The sequence below is a fragment of the Delphinus delphis genome, chromosome 1 (genome assembly GCF_949987515.2).
Source record: "Delphinus delphis chromosome 1, mDelDel1.2, whole genome shotgun sequence".
In the NCBI taxonomy this organism is placed as follows: Eukaryota; Metazoa; Chordata; class Mammalia; order Artiodactyla; family Delphinidae; genus Delphinus; species Delphinus delphis.
The window spans coordinates 165,904,516-165,927,344 of NC_082683.1; the positions used below are offsets into that span (position 1 = coordinate 165,904,516).

Sequence of the window (22,829 nt, forward strand, 5' to 3'; positions counted from 1 at the left end):
TCAGAGTGAGAAAATGTGAAACATCAGTTTTTTGCCTTGGAAAAGGCATGTCTATTTTTTAAAAAGTGTTTTAATTGATAGGAACTCCAATAAAAAAAGACTAAATTTTTCTTGTCATAATGACATCTTGGAAACCTACACAGCTTTCCCCCCATCAACTAAATTTAGCACACACAAAATAAACTCCCCATACAGAATACTTTTGCCCTAGAAAACAGGTAATTCACATTCTGATAAAGAGCAAAAGACAAGTGCTTTATTATGAGAACTGTTCAAGTAAAATTTCAGTGTGCACCAGTGAAGGTGAATAAAGATTTGCGTCAATTGTTTTGAATGAACACTAGGTTAAAAAGGGGCTACACAGTTGTTGGGTTTTTTTTTTTTTTTTCCAAACACCATCCTTTGCTAAGGCAAAAATACACTTCATTTTAGAACAGAACTTTACAGAAGAAAGCTACGTCACAGTACAGTACAGATCCCCCTAGTCTGGAAGCCATCATGGAATGGCACATCACCTACGCTTAGAGCTTTCTAATGTAGGCTAGAATTACAGTATTCAATCACAGCTTTATTTTCCTTTAAACTGATAAAATTGGAATACACTTTCTATTTCTCAGGAGTGTGAAGATGGGGCCCATATGCTGATATTACAGTAATTACAACATTAAATAACATTGCACAGTCAACCTCCAAGGCTAATTCAGTAGAAAATAACAAGTATTAAAATGTACCTTTACTAGTGGTTTTACATTGCATCTATCACTAATTATGAAAGAAAAGTAGGCAAATGCCAATTACAAAGCTGCACATTATAGGCACAATGATGTGGAATAAATACAAGAAATCTGGCAAAATATTAAAAACAAACAGGTCACATGGGAACCAACTGAACAACCACATAAGCGCAAATCAATAATATACTGCTATAAATAGCATGTTTTGCTCGGAAGTCTCTTAAGTAATGACAGATATGTGCCGGGGGTGGGTGAAGAGGCTGGGAGGCGCATGAGGCAAATGCTCCCAATGCCAGTTAATTCCTGAGGTGGCATTATTTCTTAACTGATGCATTGATCAACACTGTAAAGATGAGTTTGTGCTATGAAACAGTCCCAATATTATTGTACTTCCGCAATTAATGCTGTGGGATTTGGAAGGGAGCAAACCTAAGTGACATTTTACATTATAATAGCCAGATGAAGTACTGATTCTTTTAAATTTTGCTGCTACAATTAGCAGTGGGCCAGAAAATACTTTAAAGTTCAAAAGAAATTTGATGTAGGTTTAACTTCTTCCCCAGTACTTCTTAGTCAGCTCAAGGCAAAGCTATTATTATTTTCACGTACTTTATTTTAAAAACGCTAAGTGCCAACACTGTAAACATTTTGTATCTTCTCAACTAAACCTTGTCTGATAACAAGGATAAGAGCAAAGATAAGCAGGAGTAGTTCTGTGTATAATAAAGCTGATCTATTTATCAGCTTCTGGTTTAAATTTAAATATGATTTAAAAATAATTTTAAAAAGTCCATGCTATAATTGTAAAGACTATTTCTGTGCACTTTTAATTCTGGACACAACTCTCAATTTTTAAAATTGCATGATGGAGGTAAGAATTTAAAAAACCCACCAGAATGTAAATAACAGAAAGAACATTTTCAACTCAAAGCATCAAACATACATTTACGTGCAGAAATCTAGACAACTATACAGGTTTTTCAGCAATCATCTGTTTTATTATACAACTCTATAAACAGAAAATGAACAGAAATACACAATATACTTACCTGTACATGTGAACCTACTTTCTTAGCTACAGATATTTATTATAGTTCATACTGACTTTAATTTTACAGTTCATAACTATGTATAACCTTATTGCAGTAAGGGCAAAATCTACATGGGGAGATTCACAGGCCGATCACATTAAGCATTGCCAGTACATTCAAAAACTGTACCTCATATATGGATGTATCTTCCCTGATCCTGTATAAATTTGAGTTTCTTTACAGCTTAAGCTCATTTGCTATTTTAGATGCAATGTTCTTAAAGGCAATAGAAGTCCCGGATATTCGCTTGAAGCGGACCCCATTGAGGGACAGCCGTGGCAACTTGCAGACCTCCATCTCCCACTGCACAAGGCTATCCTGCCTGGCATCTCCATGGACACAGAAAAGCAAAAACCTCTCTTTTTGTTCATAATCACAGTTATTTGCGTCTAACACTTTCCGGATTTCTCTCATCATGTCACTGGGGTCCATTGAACTAGTGGTCTTCATACTCCACGTGAACCGCAAAGAACGTGGCTTGGAATCTTTACCCTCCTCCTTGTCTCTTTCTTTTGGTTCCCCTGTTGTACTTCTGGAATAAGAGGACAGAGGGGGGAAAAAATGAAAACAAAAATTCCATTCAGCGAAGAAATCAAAACACACATAAAATCTAAGTGGTCATAACCCAGTGCTTAATAAAACTACCCAGTTTGCAGACTACCTTCAAGCAGATAAAAAGATTTGTATCATCTTGCTGTTACAAAAACCAGACTCCAGGACGCCATCTGTTTTGACTTTTATTAATATCTTCCATTTAAAATAGCACATTTTCTTAAAAATATTTGTTTCTTAAAAATATTTGGAAATAAGTTTGCATCCCAAAGTAAAAAATTTAGTACTTTTCCTCCATATTTCTCCGTTTAAGTTGGAAAATGCAGATCCTCCATTTTCTGTACATTTATACAAAATGGATACCACTAGCACGCTGCTTATAAATACACATTTTTGAAATACAATGAAAAATTTCCTTTCTTTTTTACCTTTTTTGGGTAGGAGAAGGACTGGGGACAAGGAGAGCAGTAATGGCTACAGAGGGATTACTTGTACCTGATGATGCTGTGAAAGAACGTGGTACTGCAATGGGGTGAAGACGTCAGGCCACACCACACGCAGCAGTGTAGACATCAGTTCTAATGATTTCAACGTTTTGCTAAAGATATCCTTAAAACAGTCTACAAGGCTCCACATGACCTATACTCCAACTCCCAACCCCAACCCTTCATCTATTATTTTCCTCCTTGCTCATGCCCATCAAGACCCACTGGCCTCCATACTATTCTCCGAACATACGGGCTATGCTCTTGCCTTATGGCTCTAACACAGGCTGTTCCCTCTGCCACGAATGCTTTTCCCTCACATAGATGCATGACTAACTCCCTCACTTCTTTCAAGTTTCTGCTCACTTTCTCCATGTGGTCTACCCTACTGCACCCCCAGCTCCTACACTGGCATGGCCAACCTCCTCACCCTGCTATTTTTTCCTCTATAGTACTTATCACATTCTTACATAGTATTTAATTCATTTATTATGTTTATTATTTATTGTCTGTCTCCACCGCTAGATTGCAAAGGCCAGGAGGGTAAGGAGTTTTGTCTGTTTTGTTCACTGATACATCACAGACATTTAGAACTGTGCTAGGCAAACAGTAGATGATTAACACGTATTTGTTAAATGAATGAACCTTATTGGATTTTCCTTATTGTAGGTCTCCCATAAATAATACAATATCAGAAAACCTACTTCAAATAATCCAAGAAAGGTAAAATTCATAGATTACTTATGATTCAGAAGATGCTGTAATTAAATTTGTTGAGCAATTATCCACAGATGTTACAATTTTAACTTGTTAATCTATCTCACTTACATGTGATTTAAAGAAAAATATGATGTACTTTGAAAGTTTATGTTCTACTATATAAATATTTTGTATCTGTTTATAGATTTTATATCACTACCATATAAAGTATATTCACGTATACATTTATATGTATCGATTTTTATGTATACATTTACATATGCTTTCCTCCTTATTCCTAGATATCTGGGCTGACAGAGCTCTGCCAACTATGCAAGCTTGAGAAAAGCAGGAAAGGAGTAAGTACAGAAAATAAATTTCCAAAGTATGTAGAGCATTTATCTCAGTGGCTTCTCTATTATTCTCTTTTTTGCTCACTGAATCTAAGCCATGGCATCACAGGCCTCTGGGTGTGCAGATCCGACCAGTTATCATTCACTGGGACCACGTGTACAATGCGGGCCATGGAATCAGCCTGCTAGGGTGGGGACGCACCCACGACATCACTTGATTGAACACTCATTTTCAAAACAGAACCGATGGCTAGGAAATGTAAATTACTTTCCTGAGGTCATAGAGCTAATGAGTTGGAAAGCAAAGACTAGAAATCAGATGTTTCATTCCAAGTACAGTTTTCCTTCCATTCCCTCAAGGAAACCTGCTGACCTTAAGACAACAGGCACATACAAGATATTTTTCTACCTGTATCTCAAAGGCATCAGCACTGCTAACATTAACTGTAGAAAGTGCCTGGAAATACTGACACCAATAGTAACCGCTAACATTTACTGAGTACTTACTAGGTACCAGGAACTGTTCTAAGTGCCTAACATGTATTATTTACTCATTTATCCCTCACAACAACCCCAGGAGGCAGTCAGAATGAGGACGCGTGGGCACAAAGAGTTAAAGTAACTTTCTTAAAAGTTATACAGCGAGGTAAGTGGTACCACACAGCCAACGCCCACACGGTCTGCTATTCACCACCGTGCCCAATCATCCCTCTGAAAGGACAGAACCTCACTGTAACTGGCTTGGTCCTCGCGATGCTCCTTACTGCTTATTCATCTGTAAAATGGATACTTTTCACTTGGTTGTTATGAGGATTAAATGACCAGCCAGTACCTTATAGATAGTAGGTATCAAATAAGTTTGCTCAAAAGCAAAACAGACAAAAAACCAAAAAGCAAAATTCAACCATGACCAAACAAAAGAGACACGTAGTCACATTAAAAAGATAAATGCATGCAGATTAACTGCAACATCAGTAGCGACTTGTGACCCTACACACGATTAAATGTCTCAGAGGAAAATCGAGTAGAAAGACAGGATGAGATGCAAGAAGGGGGCTCAAGACTAAGGGAGGGAGGAGTTGAAAACGAGAGTCCTGCATGTTTACTCAATAGGCAGAAGGACATTAAAAATATTTGTCCTGCCTCTCCTTGGCTCCCTACTATGGTGATTCAGGTACCTACCTCAAAAAAGAAATATTTCAACGACTATGACTAAACATATATACAGCACAGTTCGTAAAATAAAAAGACTACATAGGAATGCCTTTTAAAGTCCTTCCATAGTTCATTGTGTTTTATGTTTCAAATAATTGTAAAAAGGAGAAATTAAACTGAGGCTTGTGTTTAGCTGGTCAAATATAATTCCTGAGTGAAGCTGGGCCTCTGTCCTACTGAGGAACTGCTTGTTAAGGTTCTGAGACTTATACTGGACCCCTTAATGCTGGTGTACACTCGAAATAATTGAATGCCTTCGTTTCTTAAATTTCCCATTTATAAATATGAACACAAGTACTAACATGTCACTAACGTGGGCCCCAGACCAGCGGCATCAGTGCCCCTCCCTGACAGTCACAAACCCCAGGGGTGGGGCTCAGCCACCTGCTTCCTCAAGCCCTCCGCCTGATTCTGAATGTGCTCAAGTTTGAGACCCACTGCCAGAACGAATACACAACCAGTATTAAATGTCAAGTAACCCATAAAGTACGGCAGGGTGAGAGTTTTGAAATGTGGTCCACGAATGAAGAGTCCCCTAAAATATATTACTAATATCACATCTTCCTATGTATTTGGTAACCTCCATGTTCTGCATTATTTGACTGAGACTAATTTTTTTTTTTTTTTTTTTTTGCTGCGCCACGAGGCATGCGGGGTCTTAGCTCCCCGACCAGGGATCGAACCCGTGTCCCCTACAGTGGAAGTGCAGAGTCTTAACCACTGGACTGCCAGGGAAGTCCCAAGACTGATTTTATTTACATCATTTTAGTGAGAAAAGGATCAGTACATTTTAATCTATTAATTCTTCTGCTAAGACATGTTTTTTAAAGGACAGAAAGGCTATAAAGCATACAATTCAAAATAATGTTTAGAAAACACAAACTTAAAGTTAATAAACTTAATAAATGCTAGGCAACATTAGGAAAACCCATACCAATATAAAATTTTAAATACACATACTATCTAGTTATTAGTTCTATCCATGTTTATTAAGCGCTGTAAGTATTTCAAAAGTACGTCTTCACACACAGGGACCTATAGCAGCGAAGTATTAATAGTGGCTCCTCACCTTGAAGTGTCGGCTCTGCCACTGGCTTCGCCTTCACTTGGATCCCTCAAAACAAAGTGAAGGTTGAGATTTAATGATAAAAGTGAAAAAAATACCAAGAAAACCTACATCTAAAATGATTTTAAAATAAACTTCTAGCATGACAGATTTCTATGACTAGTCAGTCTAATACCATTTCTTATGTTTTTCATCACAACCACACTTGACTACCATTTATTGAGCGTCTACTGGGTATATTGTCATAGAGGAGATGCTAGGTGATGGTTTAGGATTTTTACGTGATCTTCCAATTCCCAGCCACGATTTTAAAGTCATAATTTACCTCTTGGTTTAGCTTAGGTCAATCTAAAGTCAAAACTATTTAATAATTATCAACAGCAAGGTTTAACTTCATAATGGTTATTAAACATGGTTTGAGTAGTCGCTCAATTTAGAAAAATATAAATTAATCTTGCAGTTAGAAATAAAGCTCAACACATAAGTACTTCTAAAAATAAATACTAGTTTTTAAATATGCAAGTAACTTATTTCAGAAGTTATGCTAATGATTCATGCACATGATAAAATATTATAGCAAACCAAACAGCCTATCCAAGCAGGTGAGTCTAAAGACATGAATTCAAACTTAAACAGAAACATTGATCTTACCTGGACATCCACCTGTGAAGTAAAACCAGGAAAACTCCACTAATTGTTCTTTTGTTGAATGTAATTAGTATTTTTGAAGTCTGCCAAAATTTTAACTGTCATTTTCAAAGGTAATTAAGTATCCAACATAGGAGTATCAAGTTATAAACCAGTTTAAATAGATTAAGAGAAGGCTGGTGATAGCAAAATACTATTAAATAGCTGGAAAAGTCACCAACTGAAACCCTCAAGTCCACATTTTCTTAATGTTTTAACCATTTCAGTAACATTTATATTATTTACGTAAAATAAATGCAACAGGAATAAAATCAGTGCCACCTTCCTCATTCCCCAAATTAAGAAAATCCAGCAGTACAATAAGCTCTAAAACTTCAACTCATGGTTAAAAATATGAATGCCTTATATGCTTCTCAGGGTCTTTAACTCTGGGGCTTTCTTGACAAAAATATTATGTAAAAACCACTTTCCTATCTGAATTAAAAAGGATCATAAGATGCATTCTCACATTCAAATGGGGTTTCTTAAATTTCTATTTTTAATAACTAGCATTTTCATTGGGAGGTATAATAAAAGTTCAAAGCCATCTACACAAACCTATTTTTATTATAGCACACTGAAATAAACCAAACATTTTTTGAGCAGGCTCAAAGTGAAATGTATATTTTGAGTTACATGTAGATGTACTGAAGGGCAGTCCACCAGCTGGGCAAGAAAGATAATAATGCTGTTGATTCCTGCTGCTAAGATAAAATTCCTTTAGCAGGAAGGGACATACGTCTCACTGGACTCTTCTGTCCTATTTATACTTTGCCTTATGAATCACTGCTAGCAGACTGCTGCCCAAGTGTAAGCATTAGGAATGAAACACCCCTTAGACCCTACTTCCCTTGCTGTTAATTGTGGAAAGAGCAACTGACTCGTCACATCGTTTCCCATACCCTGTTCCTGCCTTCCTGGATGCCACTAGGAACACTGACTGGAAGAATTTCTGCTATTTGGCAATGGTTTCAAATAGTCCAGTTAAGTCAGCTCCCAGCAGCCATGGTGGGAAGCATCTAGGGATACAGAACGTGCCGCTGGCTGTAACAGCAAATGCAGTGAAGCATGGTTCTCCGATATTTAAAACTTAAAGGAAAGCCAAATATCTTATATATAATCAGCTGAACCAATCAGGTTACTCCCTATGTAAGAACTATGGTTAAAAAATCCTAAGGTTTGATCCAATCTCCTGTTTGTACAGTAGGTATATAGCACTGATCCAAAGCATATCATTCTAAATGCTATTTAAAAGACTTTGGAAATAGTACGTCTACATCCTCCCTTGACAGATTAGTCTAGTATAAATCACTTTCCTAATTAGAAAGTTCTTTCTTAAAACCAGAAAACAACTCTCTCATGTGGCCATTCTGGTGTCCAGCTTCTTACTGGCCAAGGAGAACTACTAGCTGGTTTCTTCTTTGTGATAATGGTTTTCAAATACATGAACGATTAACTCTGGACTATTCTTTATCCTTCTTTTCTTAAAGCTTAATAACCCAAATTCCTTTACTTTTTTCCCCTATAAAATCCTATTTTCTTCATCTTTTAACGCCTTCAGTGGCACGTTGGGGACTTAGCTGGTCCCCGAGTCTGGAGGCGTCTTGGCCCCTGCACTGTGCTCAGAGCCAGCCCTGCCCCCCAGCACCCCGGGTGCCGGTGAGGGTCCCACGGGGGCGTCAGCGTGCGGCCCCATTTCTTCAGGCTTTAGGCAGAGTGAAGTGAGGAAGGCAAAGGGAACAGAGAGAAAGGCCAGCCTTGAACCCAGGATGGAATTAAGAAGACGAGACCAGTGGGAAGGACGATAACCTGACGGCTGAGTTGAGAGTGTTAAATAATGAGGCCCTGAGAGGTTCTCTAGCTTATCTCTAAGCCTCCAGCCCCCGAAAGCTCAACACGCCGCAAACGCAGAAAGATCAGCTGCCCGTCCCGTCTGCCAGCTGCTAAAGAGCTCAGCAGGTTCATCCCGGGACGGAAACCCATGCTTGCTTGTCTTCCCGCATTAAGTCGTCAGGGGGGTATTAGATGGTGTCATCCTGAACCACAAAATGCTACCCTCATGCACTGCTGCGAACGCAGACATACTTGTAAAGCCAAACCTGTTCGCAGGGTGACAAGCGGCCTCGGAGAAGAACTGAGCGTTTTTTCTCTTCTCTCACCAAATCCAGAATCAATTAAAATATGTTAAAAATCAAGACATTAAAAAACCCTCTCTAATTTCTGACGAGGAACAGCAAACAACCTCCGCCCTCCCTTCTTTCCCCACCAAGCCCCCCCCCCGCCCCCTGCCAAAACGGTCTACTAGATGACACTGTTCAAAGTGCGATAAGGGCATGCTGGAACCTTAGAAACTTCCACGCTAGCTCCCCTCACAGGCTGGGTCTGAACACTCCTATTCCCTCAACCTTGTTCTCTCTTTCAGGACCTGCCCCCTTCAGAGCGCTTATCAGAATGTATTACAAGCTTATCTGTTTACTTTTTAAACTGTCTTCCACACTACTCGTCCGCTCAGTAGATGAATGTCTACTGAGTGCCAGAGTACGCGGCAGAGGAAGCACCCACCGCTGGGCAGGAGATTCAGCACAAAACAAAGCCAGCCAACGAGCCAACTGCAGACCCCTGTTCTCACGGAGCACGTCTCCTCGGCAGAGGTGGACGGGGAACAACTACGTAAAGCAAACATACTATCTCAGGTCGTGTTAAGTGCTACAGAGAAAAATAAAGCCGGAAAAGGGAGTGTCGGGAGGGGGAGGGGATGATTTTCAACATGGGGTTGAGGAAGGCCTCGCTGAGGAAGTGACAGTCCCGCAAAGACCTGAAGGAGGTGTAGAAGCCAGCCACGCGGGTATCGGCGGAGTATGAAATCCTGAACAAGTGTGCCTGGTGTGCCCAAGGACAGTCAGGTGCCCTCTGGGGCTGGTGGGGAACCAGCAAGGAAAAGAGTGGGAGAAGATGAGGTCAGAGCAGGAACGGGTGGCCAGACTATGGAGAACACTGGCAGGCTCTGAACTGCACTCTGAGTGAGATGAAAAGCAAGCTAAGGATTTTTTTATTTTTTGCGGTATGCAGGCCTCTCACTGTTGTGGCCTCTCCGGTTGCGGAGCACAGGCTCCGGACGCGCAGGCTCAGCGGCCATGGCTCACGGGCCCAGCCGTTCTGCGGCATGTGGGATCCTCCCAGACCGGGGCACGAACCCGTGTCCCCTGCATCGGCAGGCGGACTCCCAACCACTGCGCCACCAGGGAAGCCCCAAGCTGAGGAGTTTAAATTGAGGACTTACATTGTTGTGAACAGAACAGGAGGACAAGGGCAGAAGCTAGGGGACCTGTGAGGACGTGGAATATCAACAGTGGTTTAGACTGTGAAGGCAGTGGTAGGAGTGCTGGAAGCAGCTAAATCCTGGAACTGTCGTGAAGGCAGAGACAACACAACCGCTCGTGGAACTGACATGTGGTAGGAAGAAAGGAGGAGTGAAGGATAATCCAGGCTCAGGGTCTGAGCAACCAGAAGGATGGTGTCGCCGTTACCTAAAATGATGAAGGAGGAGAGAGGACAGCTTGAGGAAGAGAAGCGGGAGCTGAAATCTGGACAGGTTCTGTTTGAGAGTCTGTTACACAATGAGGTGGAGAGGCAGAGCAGAATACTGGATACGGGAGTCTGCCCTTCCGAGGAGCGGCCTGGGCTAAAGATCTAAACTGGGATTGTTAGCACATGATGGAGTTTCATGTCATGGGCCTGAGTGAGATCACCAAGACAGTGAGGATAACCAGAGAAGAGAATGTGTCCAAAGACCATGCCCTGGGGTAGGCTGGCATTTAGAGGTCAGGGGGAAGGGCAAAGAGACCCGAAAGAACCAGCAAAGGAGCCTGAGAAGGGATAGGGAGCCCGAGAGGGCGGAAGCCAAGTAAGGAAAAGGTTTCAGCTTTGTGGAGTGTCGTGAGACCATCAGCGACTCGCAGGAATGGAGGGGCTGCTGGCTAGAGGGCCCGGCACGTAGTAGGTCTTCACATTCGTTGAATGCCTACATGGCAATCTTCTTGTCTGGTGTTCCTTACTACATTCCCTCTAGAATCTAAATTTTTATCGCAACGTAAAGAGCAATATTTTGCACAATGCTTAATGTACAGTTAGTAATCAAGCATTAAACTCAAAACCTGTTTTTCTTCACCTTAAAATTAATCGTGGATTAACCAGGAGAAAGTACCGGGTTTTAAAAATGGATTTAAATTGTCAGCTAAATTCCAACTACTGACAACCTAACTACTGCCCTGCTGACGGCCGGCCAGCACTCCTGTCCCACTGTCATGCTGACTCTGGGGGGGAGCTTTCAGGTCTTTCTCTGTCGATGTGTCATGGTAACTGCCCAAGCGGTACAAAATCTCAGACTGATACGGTTAGAAATGGATGTTGCATGGGGCTATGTTTAAAGCAGTAAATTCAGCTGTGTGATCTTGGGCAAACTGATCCATTAACAGAGTCTATAAACAGCTCCAAGGAAAGGTGAGAGGCTAAGGACACTGCTTCTCTTTTCCACACACGCTATCTGAAATCCTAGGAACACTAAAAACATGGAAAATTAAGTACTGAAGTACTGTTTTTGCTGCAAGTACAAAACCTTCTTACCCATAACTTTTTATTTCCTCAAACAACTGCCTGCTACGGAGCCTGAGCTTCCCTCCCGAGTCAGGAACCCCACAGTGCCTTGCCTGCTCTTTCCTTTCCGTTCACGTTCATTGTATATCATGGCTGGTGGTGTCCAGTCTGATCCTTTTGGGGCTGTCCGAACCTTGAGGGCACAGATGCTGTCTCTTTATCTTTGAATCCTGTTCAGCACCTGGCACAGGGCTTGGTTCATACGGGACTTTCATGGGCTTTTAGTAGGACCTGACAGCACACCAAACTTACGTCAACCTGCACTGTGTTCAGCAACTTGTATAATCTATGTGTATTACCCACTTACGTTTAATTTTTAGAAAAGGGTACAATTTCATTATTCTACTGGATTAGGTTACTACACTTGCATTTGTTTTGTGTTTACCGTGTTCTGATGTTAGGATTTTATGATGTTAAATTACATAAGTAATCTCTGTGATTCCAATACGTAGGCTTTTTATAAGGAAGAATAAAAGGCAAACAATATATATTATTAGTGAGCAATTGAAGAGTATTCTTAAGAAATACTACTTGAAGGATAAAGGTAAAGCCATATTTAATTCCTTTTTCTAAATCAAGGCTTTTAAGTAGAGGATACTCTTTGTTCGAACACACATTTTCGATGTCAAGTTTTGCTCTTTCTGCTCTATTCTATAGTATTCTTAAATTCTCATTTTGTTCTTTCGTTTTTCTGTCTTTTCCTTAAGGGAATAGACTTTATGTCTTCCTTGATCTTTTTCTTCCAACTTCTGTAAAAGAGCACGTCTAATGAAATGTCATAAAACCATTCTGGAAAATCACTGTAGAGACTGAAGAAAACAACGAATCTTCTTTGTTAATTCCTAGAGGACAGAAAACACCACAATATGTTGGTACTGACCTGCGGACGAATTTGGACGTTATTTTGCTTATTATACCAGTTGACGTGCCCCTCCTGGCGTGTGCAAATGCCCCCGTTTCATGCGAGGGGGAAGCGGGCGGCCCGTTGTAGGCAGCGCCGCGGCGCTCGCGGAGCTGCTCCCCATGGAAGGTGCTGCGGCTGGAGCTGCCCCGGGGGAAGCGGGTTCGGTCAGGGGTGGTGGTGCTGATACTGTGAGCAGACGGGGAAGCAGCGGGCGCGCGCTGGGCTGTACTGCTGGGACACATTGAGACGTATCTCTCAGAATACTGGCAGAGAAAGGTTTCACTCACGCTAAAAACCAGAAGAAAACTGCCATGGCTACTTTTATTCGGCCCTATTCTATTCTTTCCCGTCACAGATGTGATGCATGGGTTGACTGTAATTACTGTTATCGCCAGAGACGGATGACATTTCAGATTCAAACTAAATGCCTTTTATAAAAATTTAGTTACTAACGATTAAGAAATTACTGAAACAGGGATACAAAGATATACACTCTTCAGTAGCAGGAATGCCAGACAAGGGGCACTGCGTGCAAATTTTTTTTTTTTTAACTATTCTCTTAAACCATTCGGCAATGTAGAACACAGATTTTACTGTTTATCAAAAAGCCTTTGAATTGAAGGCTCATTTCCTATTTATAATTTCGGCCTCAGTGATAGCAAATGCTACAGGACACCACCACCGTGATTAACAAATCTCACTATCAAACATTTTCCTGAATTTGAGAAATCTCAACATACAGAAATACCAGAAAAATAGTCATTTAACTTGATAAGTGAAAGGGCTCTTCATGATCATCTGTTTCATCACTGACAGGAAAACGAAAAGTTCTTCTTAAGAACAAGTGACTGGCCAGAGCCGAGAAGATTAACGAGGTCTCAACCCCTAGTCTCGTGGGGTTTTGTCGGTTTGTTTTTAAACCATAAAAACTCAATTTAACTGAATGATAAACTTGGCAACAACCCTTTACTTTATGGAGAGATTTAAAACAAAATCCTTGAAGAAAATTCCTCCAGAAAATGATTTAAATTGTAAGCAACATTTCTGATAACTGCTAGGGGATGTAGTAAGTTTATGGTACAATTCAACTTTACCTCTGCCACAAACAGTGAATCTTCGAAAAGCTCGTAATGGGATGGCTATCTTGTATTTTTGTATGGTGCAACATTTTTTAAAACTCTTTTTAACGACAAACAAAATGAGATGCAACCAGCATGTTACCCGGGTCTGTAAGCTTCAGAGCTGTCTTTAATGGTCGGCAGTGTAACTTTAATAGGATGACCAGAAGCGGACATGGACTTCTGGTGGCGGGGTCGTGCTGAGGGGACAGCGGAAGCCACGGCAGAGCCTGCAGAGGATATGCTGCTCGCGGACATCTCCGTGAGGCTTTCAACATAAGACAGTCGAGAAGACCGTGGAATGTAAAAAAGAAGAAAAACTACAGTTTACTAAAATTTAAGAACTAGATTTTTAAAAGTCTAAATTGACTAATACCTTTCATGACTGAAACACTCAGAAATCAACATTAGCGTTATTATTACTAACAACAATATTCTTGTCAAAAGTGTACAGGGGGAATTTACCACCACCTTCCACGGAAAAGATCTCACACACTCTTGTTCTATACATGTGAATCTGAAAAGCATGACATTATTTTTATGGATAAAATGATTATGATTACAGACAGTTTTCACTTTCCAGCAATCACAGTTGCATGTGACGTGTTGCTGTGGTTCACTGTCCGCTATTCAATAAGAATTCATAATTGTAGCAAAAATCCTATCTCTGGAAACATCATCAAAACACTTTTAGTTCATCTCTTTAATCAATAGGTTAAACTGTTATAGACTAAAGGAGCTGCAGGTTAGGATTTAGTACAGGAAAAAGAGTAAGTTAGAAATCAATTCCCAACAACCTTTCTAGCCTAAAGGATCTTAGGTCCAAGGAGGATTCATTTACCTTTCTATGCCTTATAATAACATTTACTTTAAATGCCTCTTAACTGAGAGGAAACAAGTGTAAGAGTGGTCTGTCAAGTTTGCTGAAATGACTAGGGATGGAACTAGATGGAATTTTATTAGAAAAGACTCCCCCTGTCCTTTTGTCATATACTGATGAGCAGTCCTTAACTCACACGATGAAAAGAACTTAGATTTTTTAAATAATAAAATATGATTTATCACTATTTAAAATAAAACCCTTCGAGAACCGTATGCTTCTCAATGATCAGTTGAGATGGCCACATTTCTTTAGAGGAAGGAAAACAAAGCCTTCATTCTTTGGATATAATGATGACTTGATAGGGGGTGGGTGGGAAGGAAGAAGATAAGAAGGAAGCAGCAAGGGTATAAAAGAGTAAGGCTCAAATAACGAAGATCAGATTAGGATGCTATGACAGGTTTTGCTATAGGGAATTATTTACTAGCGTATTTTATTCAGAAAAGTCACAGGTTAAGACATTTATCTCCTGTTTTCCCTAAACATTTTTCCATTGCTCCATTCTGGTACACGTGAGGAGGTGCCTTAGTAAGAATGGTTGGTTGCAGTCTAACTAGCTGTTTCGTGTTTCCTTTCGTCTTGACCCATTCAGCGACAGGAGTTTTACCCAGAGCACTAATGCAAAGCAATGACAAAGGTAGCCCTGCCTGTCACTGTGACAGTTACCTGCTGTCTTTTCCATTCTGCAGTGCTGTGTATCGATCTGTGGTTCTTTCACAGACGTATGTATTCCTTCTTGCCATGCTACCTCCAGGATACACATTGTTCTTTAAGAAGGAAAAAAAACACATTAAAATATTCTAACTGTATTTGTGGAAAATCAAGAGAAGTGAATTTAAGCTGCAAATAACTGAAAAACATCTGTGGTAGAATTTTAATTTATCAGAATCTTATATCAACAAATTCTATCTCCCACCCCTCTCCCTTGTAGGAATAAAAGGCAAAGCACAGCAAGCATCGCACAGTTTTCTTAGTTCACTGTCCTACAGCAGTGGTGAACAACTGTTTGGAAAAAGCTGGGTTTTATTCATGCCTTTGTAAGCTGGTGATAGGGAGAAGGCCAGGACAGTGGCACAGGCAGCTTGAGGGGACTATGCACGAGAGACACCCCACCCTATCATTACAAACAGGAAACCTGGGGCCCTGAAGATGGAAGGCCACCTGGAAGCCTGTGGGTGAAACTTCTGCACCTGCTGGGGAAAACCCCACAGCCACTGGTGATGTTAAGAGACCAAAGCTCCAGGGTCATAGGCAGGCCCAGCTGAGGACACCAACACTGTGTGCAGTGCCACCCTGGGAATACTTCCTCTTTTCAGCTACACAGATATACAGTGTGTTTTTTTAACTAATAAATCCCTAATTTTTGAACATTTAATTATTTCCTACTTTGCTCCTATAGACTACTGAGGAGGTTTAACTGGAGATTAAAAATTTAGAGGAGAGGACTTCCCTGGTGGTGCAGTGGTTAAGAATCCACCTTTCAATGCAGGGGACACGGGTTCGAGCCCTGGTTCGGGAAGATCCCACATGCCACAGAGCAACTAAGCCCATGCGCCACAACTACTGAGCCTGCGCTCTAGAGCCCACGAACCACAACTACTGAGCCTGTGTGCCACAACTACTGAAGCCCATGCGCCTACAGCCTGTGCTCCACAACTAGAGAAGCCACCGCAATGAGGAGCCCACACACCACAACGAAGCGTAGCCCCCGCTCGCTGCAACTAGAGAAAGCCCGCGCGCAGCAACAAAGACCCAGTGCAGCCAAAAATGAATGCACGAATGCATTTATTTTAAAAAAATTTAGAGGAAAAATCCTGTAAATAAATAACAGAAAATAGGGAAAAATCCTGGAAAAGTATAAAACCACCAAGATATTACTAGAAGTCTGTAAAATTATCCCATGGGCACCAAATGTAGCAATATAAGAATATTCACTTCTGATAATTTCACTGTTTTGGGTGAACTGTCACATGAGTAACCTAATTTTGAACAAATTCCTTGTCAGGTCATGCTACCATACATCCTGTGGAGACCTCTAAAACGTTTCTGGCTGCCTTCAGTAACATTACTTTCCTTCTCAAAGTGTGACGGGTGAACAGTTTCTCCTTCAAAACTGTGCCTTCCAGGTTTCTGATCCTCACAAGCTGCCTCCCTGGCCTTGTCCCTTTGATGGCAGTGATGCTAATACTAAGTGGCTAAGAGAAGAATTTCTCTACCAGAATCTTTTAGCTTATGTTAAAAAAAAAAAAAAGATAAGTAAGTGTGGCATAGTTAGTTTAAATTTAAACCAATGCCTTAGTTTTTATGCCTTTTTAAAATTTACATATGCTTTGAATACCCACTATGCGCGTGATCACTAATGATTCTGAGGAAGCTACCGTGTCAGCGTGTAACAGGAGAACATAAATATGGGGAAACAACAGTGAACAATGCAAGGCAGCACATAGCTACGAGCTAAATAACGTGGTCCAGCAATCAGAAAGGCCAACAAGATCACTTTGGAGCATCAGTCCTAGGAGGCTCCATCCAGGAGGCAGGACTGGAAATGATCTATAGAAATGGGATTTTCATAATGTGCAGGGGGAACTTTAAGCAAGAGCACTGCATAAAGACAGGGGTGGAAACAGCTGAGAATATTCATGGGAAAATATGACCAAGTTGAGTTGAATGACAGGTAATCTAGCAGAGTAGCAGGAAATAGGGGATGGAATTCTTTCTTTCTGTTATATGGGGTGATGACACTCTGGAAACTGTCCTCTAGTTGATGTTTAGATAAGAGGAAATGATGACTTGTCTAAAAAACTACTTATAAAAAATGTATTAAATCTATTATAGTTAAATCATTTCCAAACAGACCAGCTGGAATGTAAGTGGCTGTATCCATTCATCCTTAAAGTGGTTATGTACATCTGTTTCATAGACCAGAAGGTGATGATCAAATCACATATTTTTTTAAAAAAATATGGTTTCCATTAACTGTGTAAGACAATGGGTATTGGGGAGTTTAACCCATTTACAATTAAGGTTATGCTGGGCTTCCTGGTACCTTATTTCATGTTTCTATTTAAAGTGTCTTTATGTTTTTTCTCTCCTTTCCTACTTTCCATAAGCTAAATCAATTCCTTTTCTTCTGTTGGTTTAAAAGTTATCCATTTTAGTTTTGTCCTTATATTTCTTGCCCTTAAGTTCCTGAATTTATTTTTGCTTATCACTACAGTTGTCCCTCAGTATCCGCTGGGGATTGGCTCCAGGACCCCCTGCGGATTCCAAGATCTATGGAGGCTCAAGTCCCTTATATAAAGTGGCTGAGTATAGTTGGCCCTCTGTATCCACAGGTCCCGTGTCTTCAGGTTCAACCAAACACGGATGGACAGTGAGAGCCAACTGTACCGATTTCTTACCCTTACCCCTACCTTCCTTTCCAAGGCATATGCTTTTTCCTTTAATTTCTATCCCTATCCTCACTTCCTGGATATTATTCAGAATTTTGGTTCTGAATTTTCATTATTTTTTTTCTTTTTTGTGTATGTTACCACATACATACTTTAATAAGTTAGTTGATTGCTTTCAATTCCCATATATTTTATGGCAAAACTTGACATACCTTTCTCTTACTGTAAGAGTACTTCCTCAAACAGTACAGTGTTTTCAAATGGGTCACTGTATCACAAGAGTTGAGGCACTTTACTCATAAGAATATGCTTATTGTACCTTTATGTTTAAATGACAGTTTGGTTGGGTATAAAATTCTGTGTTCAATGTGCTTTTCTTTTGATACTTTAAAAATATATATTTTTTTTATCCATTTATCTTCCTGCATCCATCTTACTGTTGAGAAATCAGATGTCAGTCTGCATCTTGCTCCTTTTAAGGTCACCTGCTGTCTCATTCTGGGACCTTTGAAGTTTTTCCTCTTTGCTTTTGGTATCCATATATCCCACTTTAATGAGCCCAGGAGTAGGTTTTCCTTCTTGCTTCTGTTTTCCCTTTTGAGACCTTTTAATATGAAGTTTTCCATCTTTTTAAATTATTATTTCTTCTTCAAATATTTTCTCCCTTTCATTTTGCCCCTTTTCCTTTCTATACTCCTATTTCCTAAATGTCACTAATTCTACTTCTATCCTTTGTATATCTTAGTTTTCTTTTATATTTTCTCTTTATTCTCTGCTGCTGTCTTATAGGGGGACGTCTCAATCTATCTCCCAGCTCCCATTATATAATTTCTATAGTTTGCTGTTTTAAGTGGATAATGGGAGCTAACTCTATAAAGTAATTATTGTTGTAGTCTGCCTTCATTCAACAGTTTATTTGTAAACATAAAATTAAATGCACCAATATACTATCAAGTAAATATTACAAACATGAAAACTGAGGCAGGAAAGTTTAATGTACTGTTTTGTGGTAAGGTTAAATGTTATTTTAAGAATTCACAGTTTTTATTCTTAAATTGCATTTATTAGAAGCTTGGCCCCCTTTGCACGTTCTTTAAGTGTATAATTCACTTTAATATTTTTAAACTTGAAAAGAAAAGATAAAATTTTTTAAAATCTTTAAACAAAAAAATTCTGACAACAAATAACTACAGCATATTGCAATTTGCCAGACTATTTACTCACACTTGGAATAGTTGAAGACTTTTTCCTTTCTGGCCCTACAAGAGGGCTTGTAGTCATCTCACTTTTTGAACCAACTGTTGTGCTGCCAAGTTTACGAGCCACGTCTTTGTCCCACTCCTCTTTCTGTTCACTTTCCACGCTGTTAGCCTGAGGCCTTTTGGTATATGATACGGCAGGGGGAATGGATGGACCAGCTGTAATTTTTTAAAAAGCATAATTAGCTGAAGAGCAACTGACATATTTTCTTCTAACGAACAAAAACTCTATTAAAAATATCTTTATTTGCATACTTTACACTCTGAACGAAGATTAAACTGTTTGATTACAAAAATTAGGTCAGCCCCTGAAAACAGGATTATATTTATCATTCAATAATATAAAGCTGTGATAACTGGGAATGATACAAGAACATAAACATGTGAACTGTATAATGCTTAACAAAAAATGCAAGTCTGGGCAGACTCAGTCTGTCTTTCCACATATCTGACTTTCCCCCACCATGATCACTAAAGCGTCGTTGCTTCTGATTTGCTGAGATGCTCCGCTGGACCTTCAGGTGAGCAGGGGACTGCAGAGTGCTGTTGTTTAAGTCACTGTTGGGCCGTGACCTCTGACACAAGTTTCCACTGGATAACGATTCACCACCTTCAAACTATAAGAAGAAAGACCACCAGCATTTTAAAATTAAAAAGTTCATAGAAACAATATGCACGCTTGATTTTTCTAAGTTATTCCAAGTCGTACATGGAGTAATCAGAACTAAGAAAATTTAAAAGTTTGGATACAGAACTGCAAGTTGGCAAACAGGAAGGGAGGGAACTGGATACAACATCGTTTCACAAATACATGTCATCTTCTGTTATCTTGTACAAACGGCTTTGGGTCCTTCTGGTCCAAATAATAGCTACCAATTATTGAATGGTTATTATATACTAGCCGCCATGCTGAACTTTTTATATATGTTACTTTGTTTAATCATTACAACAAACCTATGATCTATTAACCTGTACTTTTTAGATGGAAAAACTGAGGTTAAGAGATTCAAGAGACATCTTTGGGATTTGAATTCAGGTATAGTTGAGATTCAAACTTAGGATGAAATCTAAAATTTCAACTTCATACACACACAAACACACACACATTTTTTGTTTTGTTTTGCTTTCTCCACCACATTTACAGAACAAAATTTGGTTTATTGACTCTGATCAAGAAATTGCATCTGCTTAGAGCTAAGCATGGTGTACTGGGGATTGATACACTTTCCCTCTCTCTGTAACAAAGAAGTATTTTGTTGCCAGCAAACTTCTGACTGAATCACTGGCATTCTAATGGGAAATCGAAATCATATGTAAAGTTGCTAATGATAAAGAGCAGAGAAATACTGATGATGAAAATTTTAATAGATAACAGCTAACACAGAGCACATAGTAGTGTGCCAGGAGCTGTTCTGAGGACTTGAGAAGTATTAATTCCTTTAAACCCTCTCAGTGACCCTAAGAGATAGGTACTATTGTCATCCTCATTTTATAGATCAGGAAACTGAGGCACAGAGAAATTAATTGCCTAAGTCACACAGCTAGTTAGTGGCTGTGCTGGGGTGGGGGAGGGGTGGGAATTCAAACCCAGTGACCCTGGTTCCAAAGTTCAGGCTCTTACTACTTATAGTAGCTTCATTCATTTATATTCAATGCAATTCAAACTTCATTTTAATTCATGCATGGGCTGGGTTGTATGCTTATAAAATTAGTGTTTCCTTTATACTTAAATTAATAGGAAAATTAAAGATCTCAGGAGTGAAATCTAAAATCTAGGTAGAGGCAGTTCAAAGACTTTAGAGATAACCATTTGGACTATTTCCCACTTCTTAAAATTCTCTTGCCTTGGCTTCTTTGATGCCACCTCCCTAGCTATTAGCATCTCTACTGAAGATCCCTCTCCTCCGCTATAGGAGTACCTACCTAGTAGGGTCACTGAGAGGATTAGATGAATTAATACATGTAAAGTCCTTAAAACAGTTCCTGGCACATTACTGTGTGGCCCTCTGATGATGAATCCCAAATCTGTTCATGCTCTTCAACTCATTCCCTTCAGATCCAGATCTTTATATCCAAATGTCTACTGAACAGCTCCAACCAACAGGAATCTCAAATTCAACCACCCGGAACTGAACAAACCTCCCATCTTCCCACTAAGGTTCACTCTTTTCCTATCTTGGCAAATACATCTTACAAAACCAGTCACCTATGCTAGAAATCTGAGAGTCTCTTATCCTTCATTTCCAACAGGTTATCAAATACTGTTAATTCAACCTCTTACATGTCTTGGCCTGTTGTGGGTGCCTGTCCCCTTATGTCCCTGAGTATCCTGTACATCCCCCTAATCAGAGCACGTTCCACACTGTACCATACTGTGGACCGATTCTCTCCCCTCTAGACTGACGGCTCCTTGAGAGCAGAGACCTTCCAACCTTTCTATTCCAGTACTTAGCATAGTTTCCGGTACAGAGTAGGTTCAATAAATGTCAGCTGAATGTACTGATTCACTAATAGTTACTATCTAATTATAAATAATTTCATCCTACTCTACAAAATGCCTCCCACAGATGTCTAATTTTCAACCAACTGTCAAAGCTCTGGGCTGTTTTTGACTCTCAATTTATACCTTTATATTTTGCTGTCCCAAAGGATCATCAAAGGTTCAATCACAATTGGCAGAGAGTGACTTCCTTGCTCTCTCTCCCTATTATAGACCTCAACTGGCCTTGAGAATTTCCAACTGAATGTATCAAAACACTTGACACTCTACAAGGCAAAATATATCACCAAAAAACCTTTTCCTGGGTTCCCACCTATACATTTTGTTTTCAATGCTGTCACCTCCTTTTGTTTCAGTTGCTGTCTTTTTCTGCCCACCCAAAATAACCGTGTTACCTCTGGCAGGGCTGTTGCACTTGGGCTGCCAGAGACATTCTCAAAGACGTGACTGTGAACAGGGCCTCTCAGAGCTAAGCAAGGCACTATGCCTGCTCTTTCAAAACAGAATCTCTCAGTATTCGGAAATAAGGTGAGTTCACAACTCAGCAACTTGGATTTTGACTTCTGATAAATAAGAATGTTAGGGTCTTTGTATTATTTTTGATACAACCTAAAATATATTTGCCAACATTATATCTATACTTAGCTGTGACTTAGCTCAAGGAATAATTCACATTAATCTGAAAAGGTGAAAAACTTACTTCAGGTGGTTTTCTACCTAGAAGAATATAAGTAGCCATGACTTCATCATATTTCTGATTTATTAAGGCATCATTTATCTCATCTCGGGCAAAACCCATGGTGACCATGATGTCTAGAAATAAAAAACAACAAAATTCAAATTTTCTGAAAATGGGTTTATTTTAGTAAAGAAACCAACAAAAATGGGCAAGTTTGCCCACATCGGATATGAAAACTAAATTCTGAACATTTAAAGTGTAACTTTAATTGTAAAACTTCTGGATTACTAATATACAGACACCGTGTAGTTACAGATACTGTACATCCCCAATTTTTCATGCAGAAATGATCTACACTGTGGGTTAATATATTCACAGGCTACTCCATTTCTCATTGCCCAGCACATCCTTGAGCTGAGCTCCTTTATCCAGCTCCACGTAGCACCTGTCTCTCTGTGACACACACAGAACACCTTCTCTCTCTCTCGACACACCCTCAGCCACTCAGGGAGTGGTTTCTCTCATCTCTTAACAATTTCTGCTTTACTCTTTGGAAGGCTTG

General features: G+C 39.8%; 1 protein-coding gene across 2 annotated transcripts in view; it reads right to left on the reverse strand.

Moving 5' to 3' along the window:
* Positions 1-234: 234 nt before the first annotated feature.
* The window catches only part of MARK1 (microtubule affinity regulating kinase 1), a 65,658-nt gene continuing 43,063 nt past the window's right edge, over positions 235-22,829 (reverse strand). Inside the window, exons 10-17 of one of the 2 annotated variants that reach the window (XM_059998148.1) lie at positions 22,289-22,401; positions 19,552-19,705; positions 19,054-19,247; positions 15,104-15,204; positions 13,661-13,825; positions 12,416-12,667; positions 6,199-6,243; positions 235-2,357 (exon numbers count right to left, since the gene is read on the reverse strand). In XM_059998148.1, coding sequence (XP_059854131.1) covers positions 2,003-2,357; positions 6,199-6,243; positions 12,416-12,667; positions 13,661-13,825; positions 15,104-15,204; positions 19,054-19,247; positions 19,552-19,705; positions 22,289-22,401 — 1,379 coding nt within the window. In that variant the 3' untranslated portion in view covers positions 235-2,002. Of the gene's footprint in view, positions 2,358-6,198; positions 6,244-12,415; positions 12,671-13,660; positions 13,826-15,103; positions 15,205-19,053; positions 19,248-19,551; positions 19,706-22,288; positions 22,402-22,829 lie in introns of both variants that reach the window. The other variant, XM_059998140.1, reaches the window with a different exon arrangement.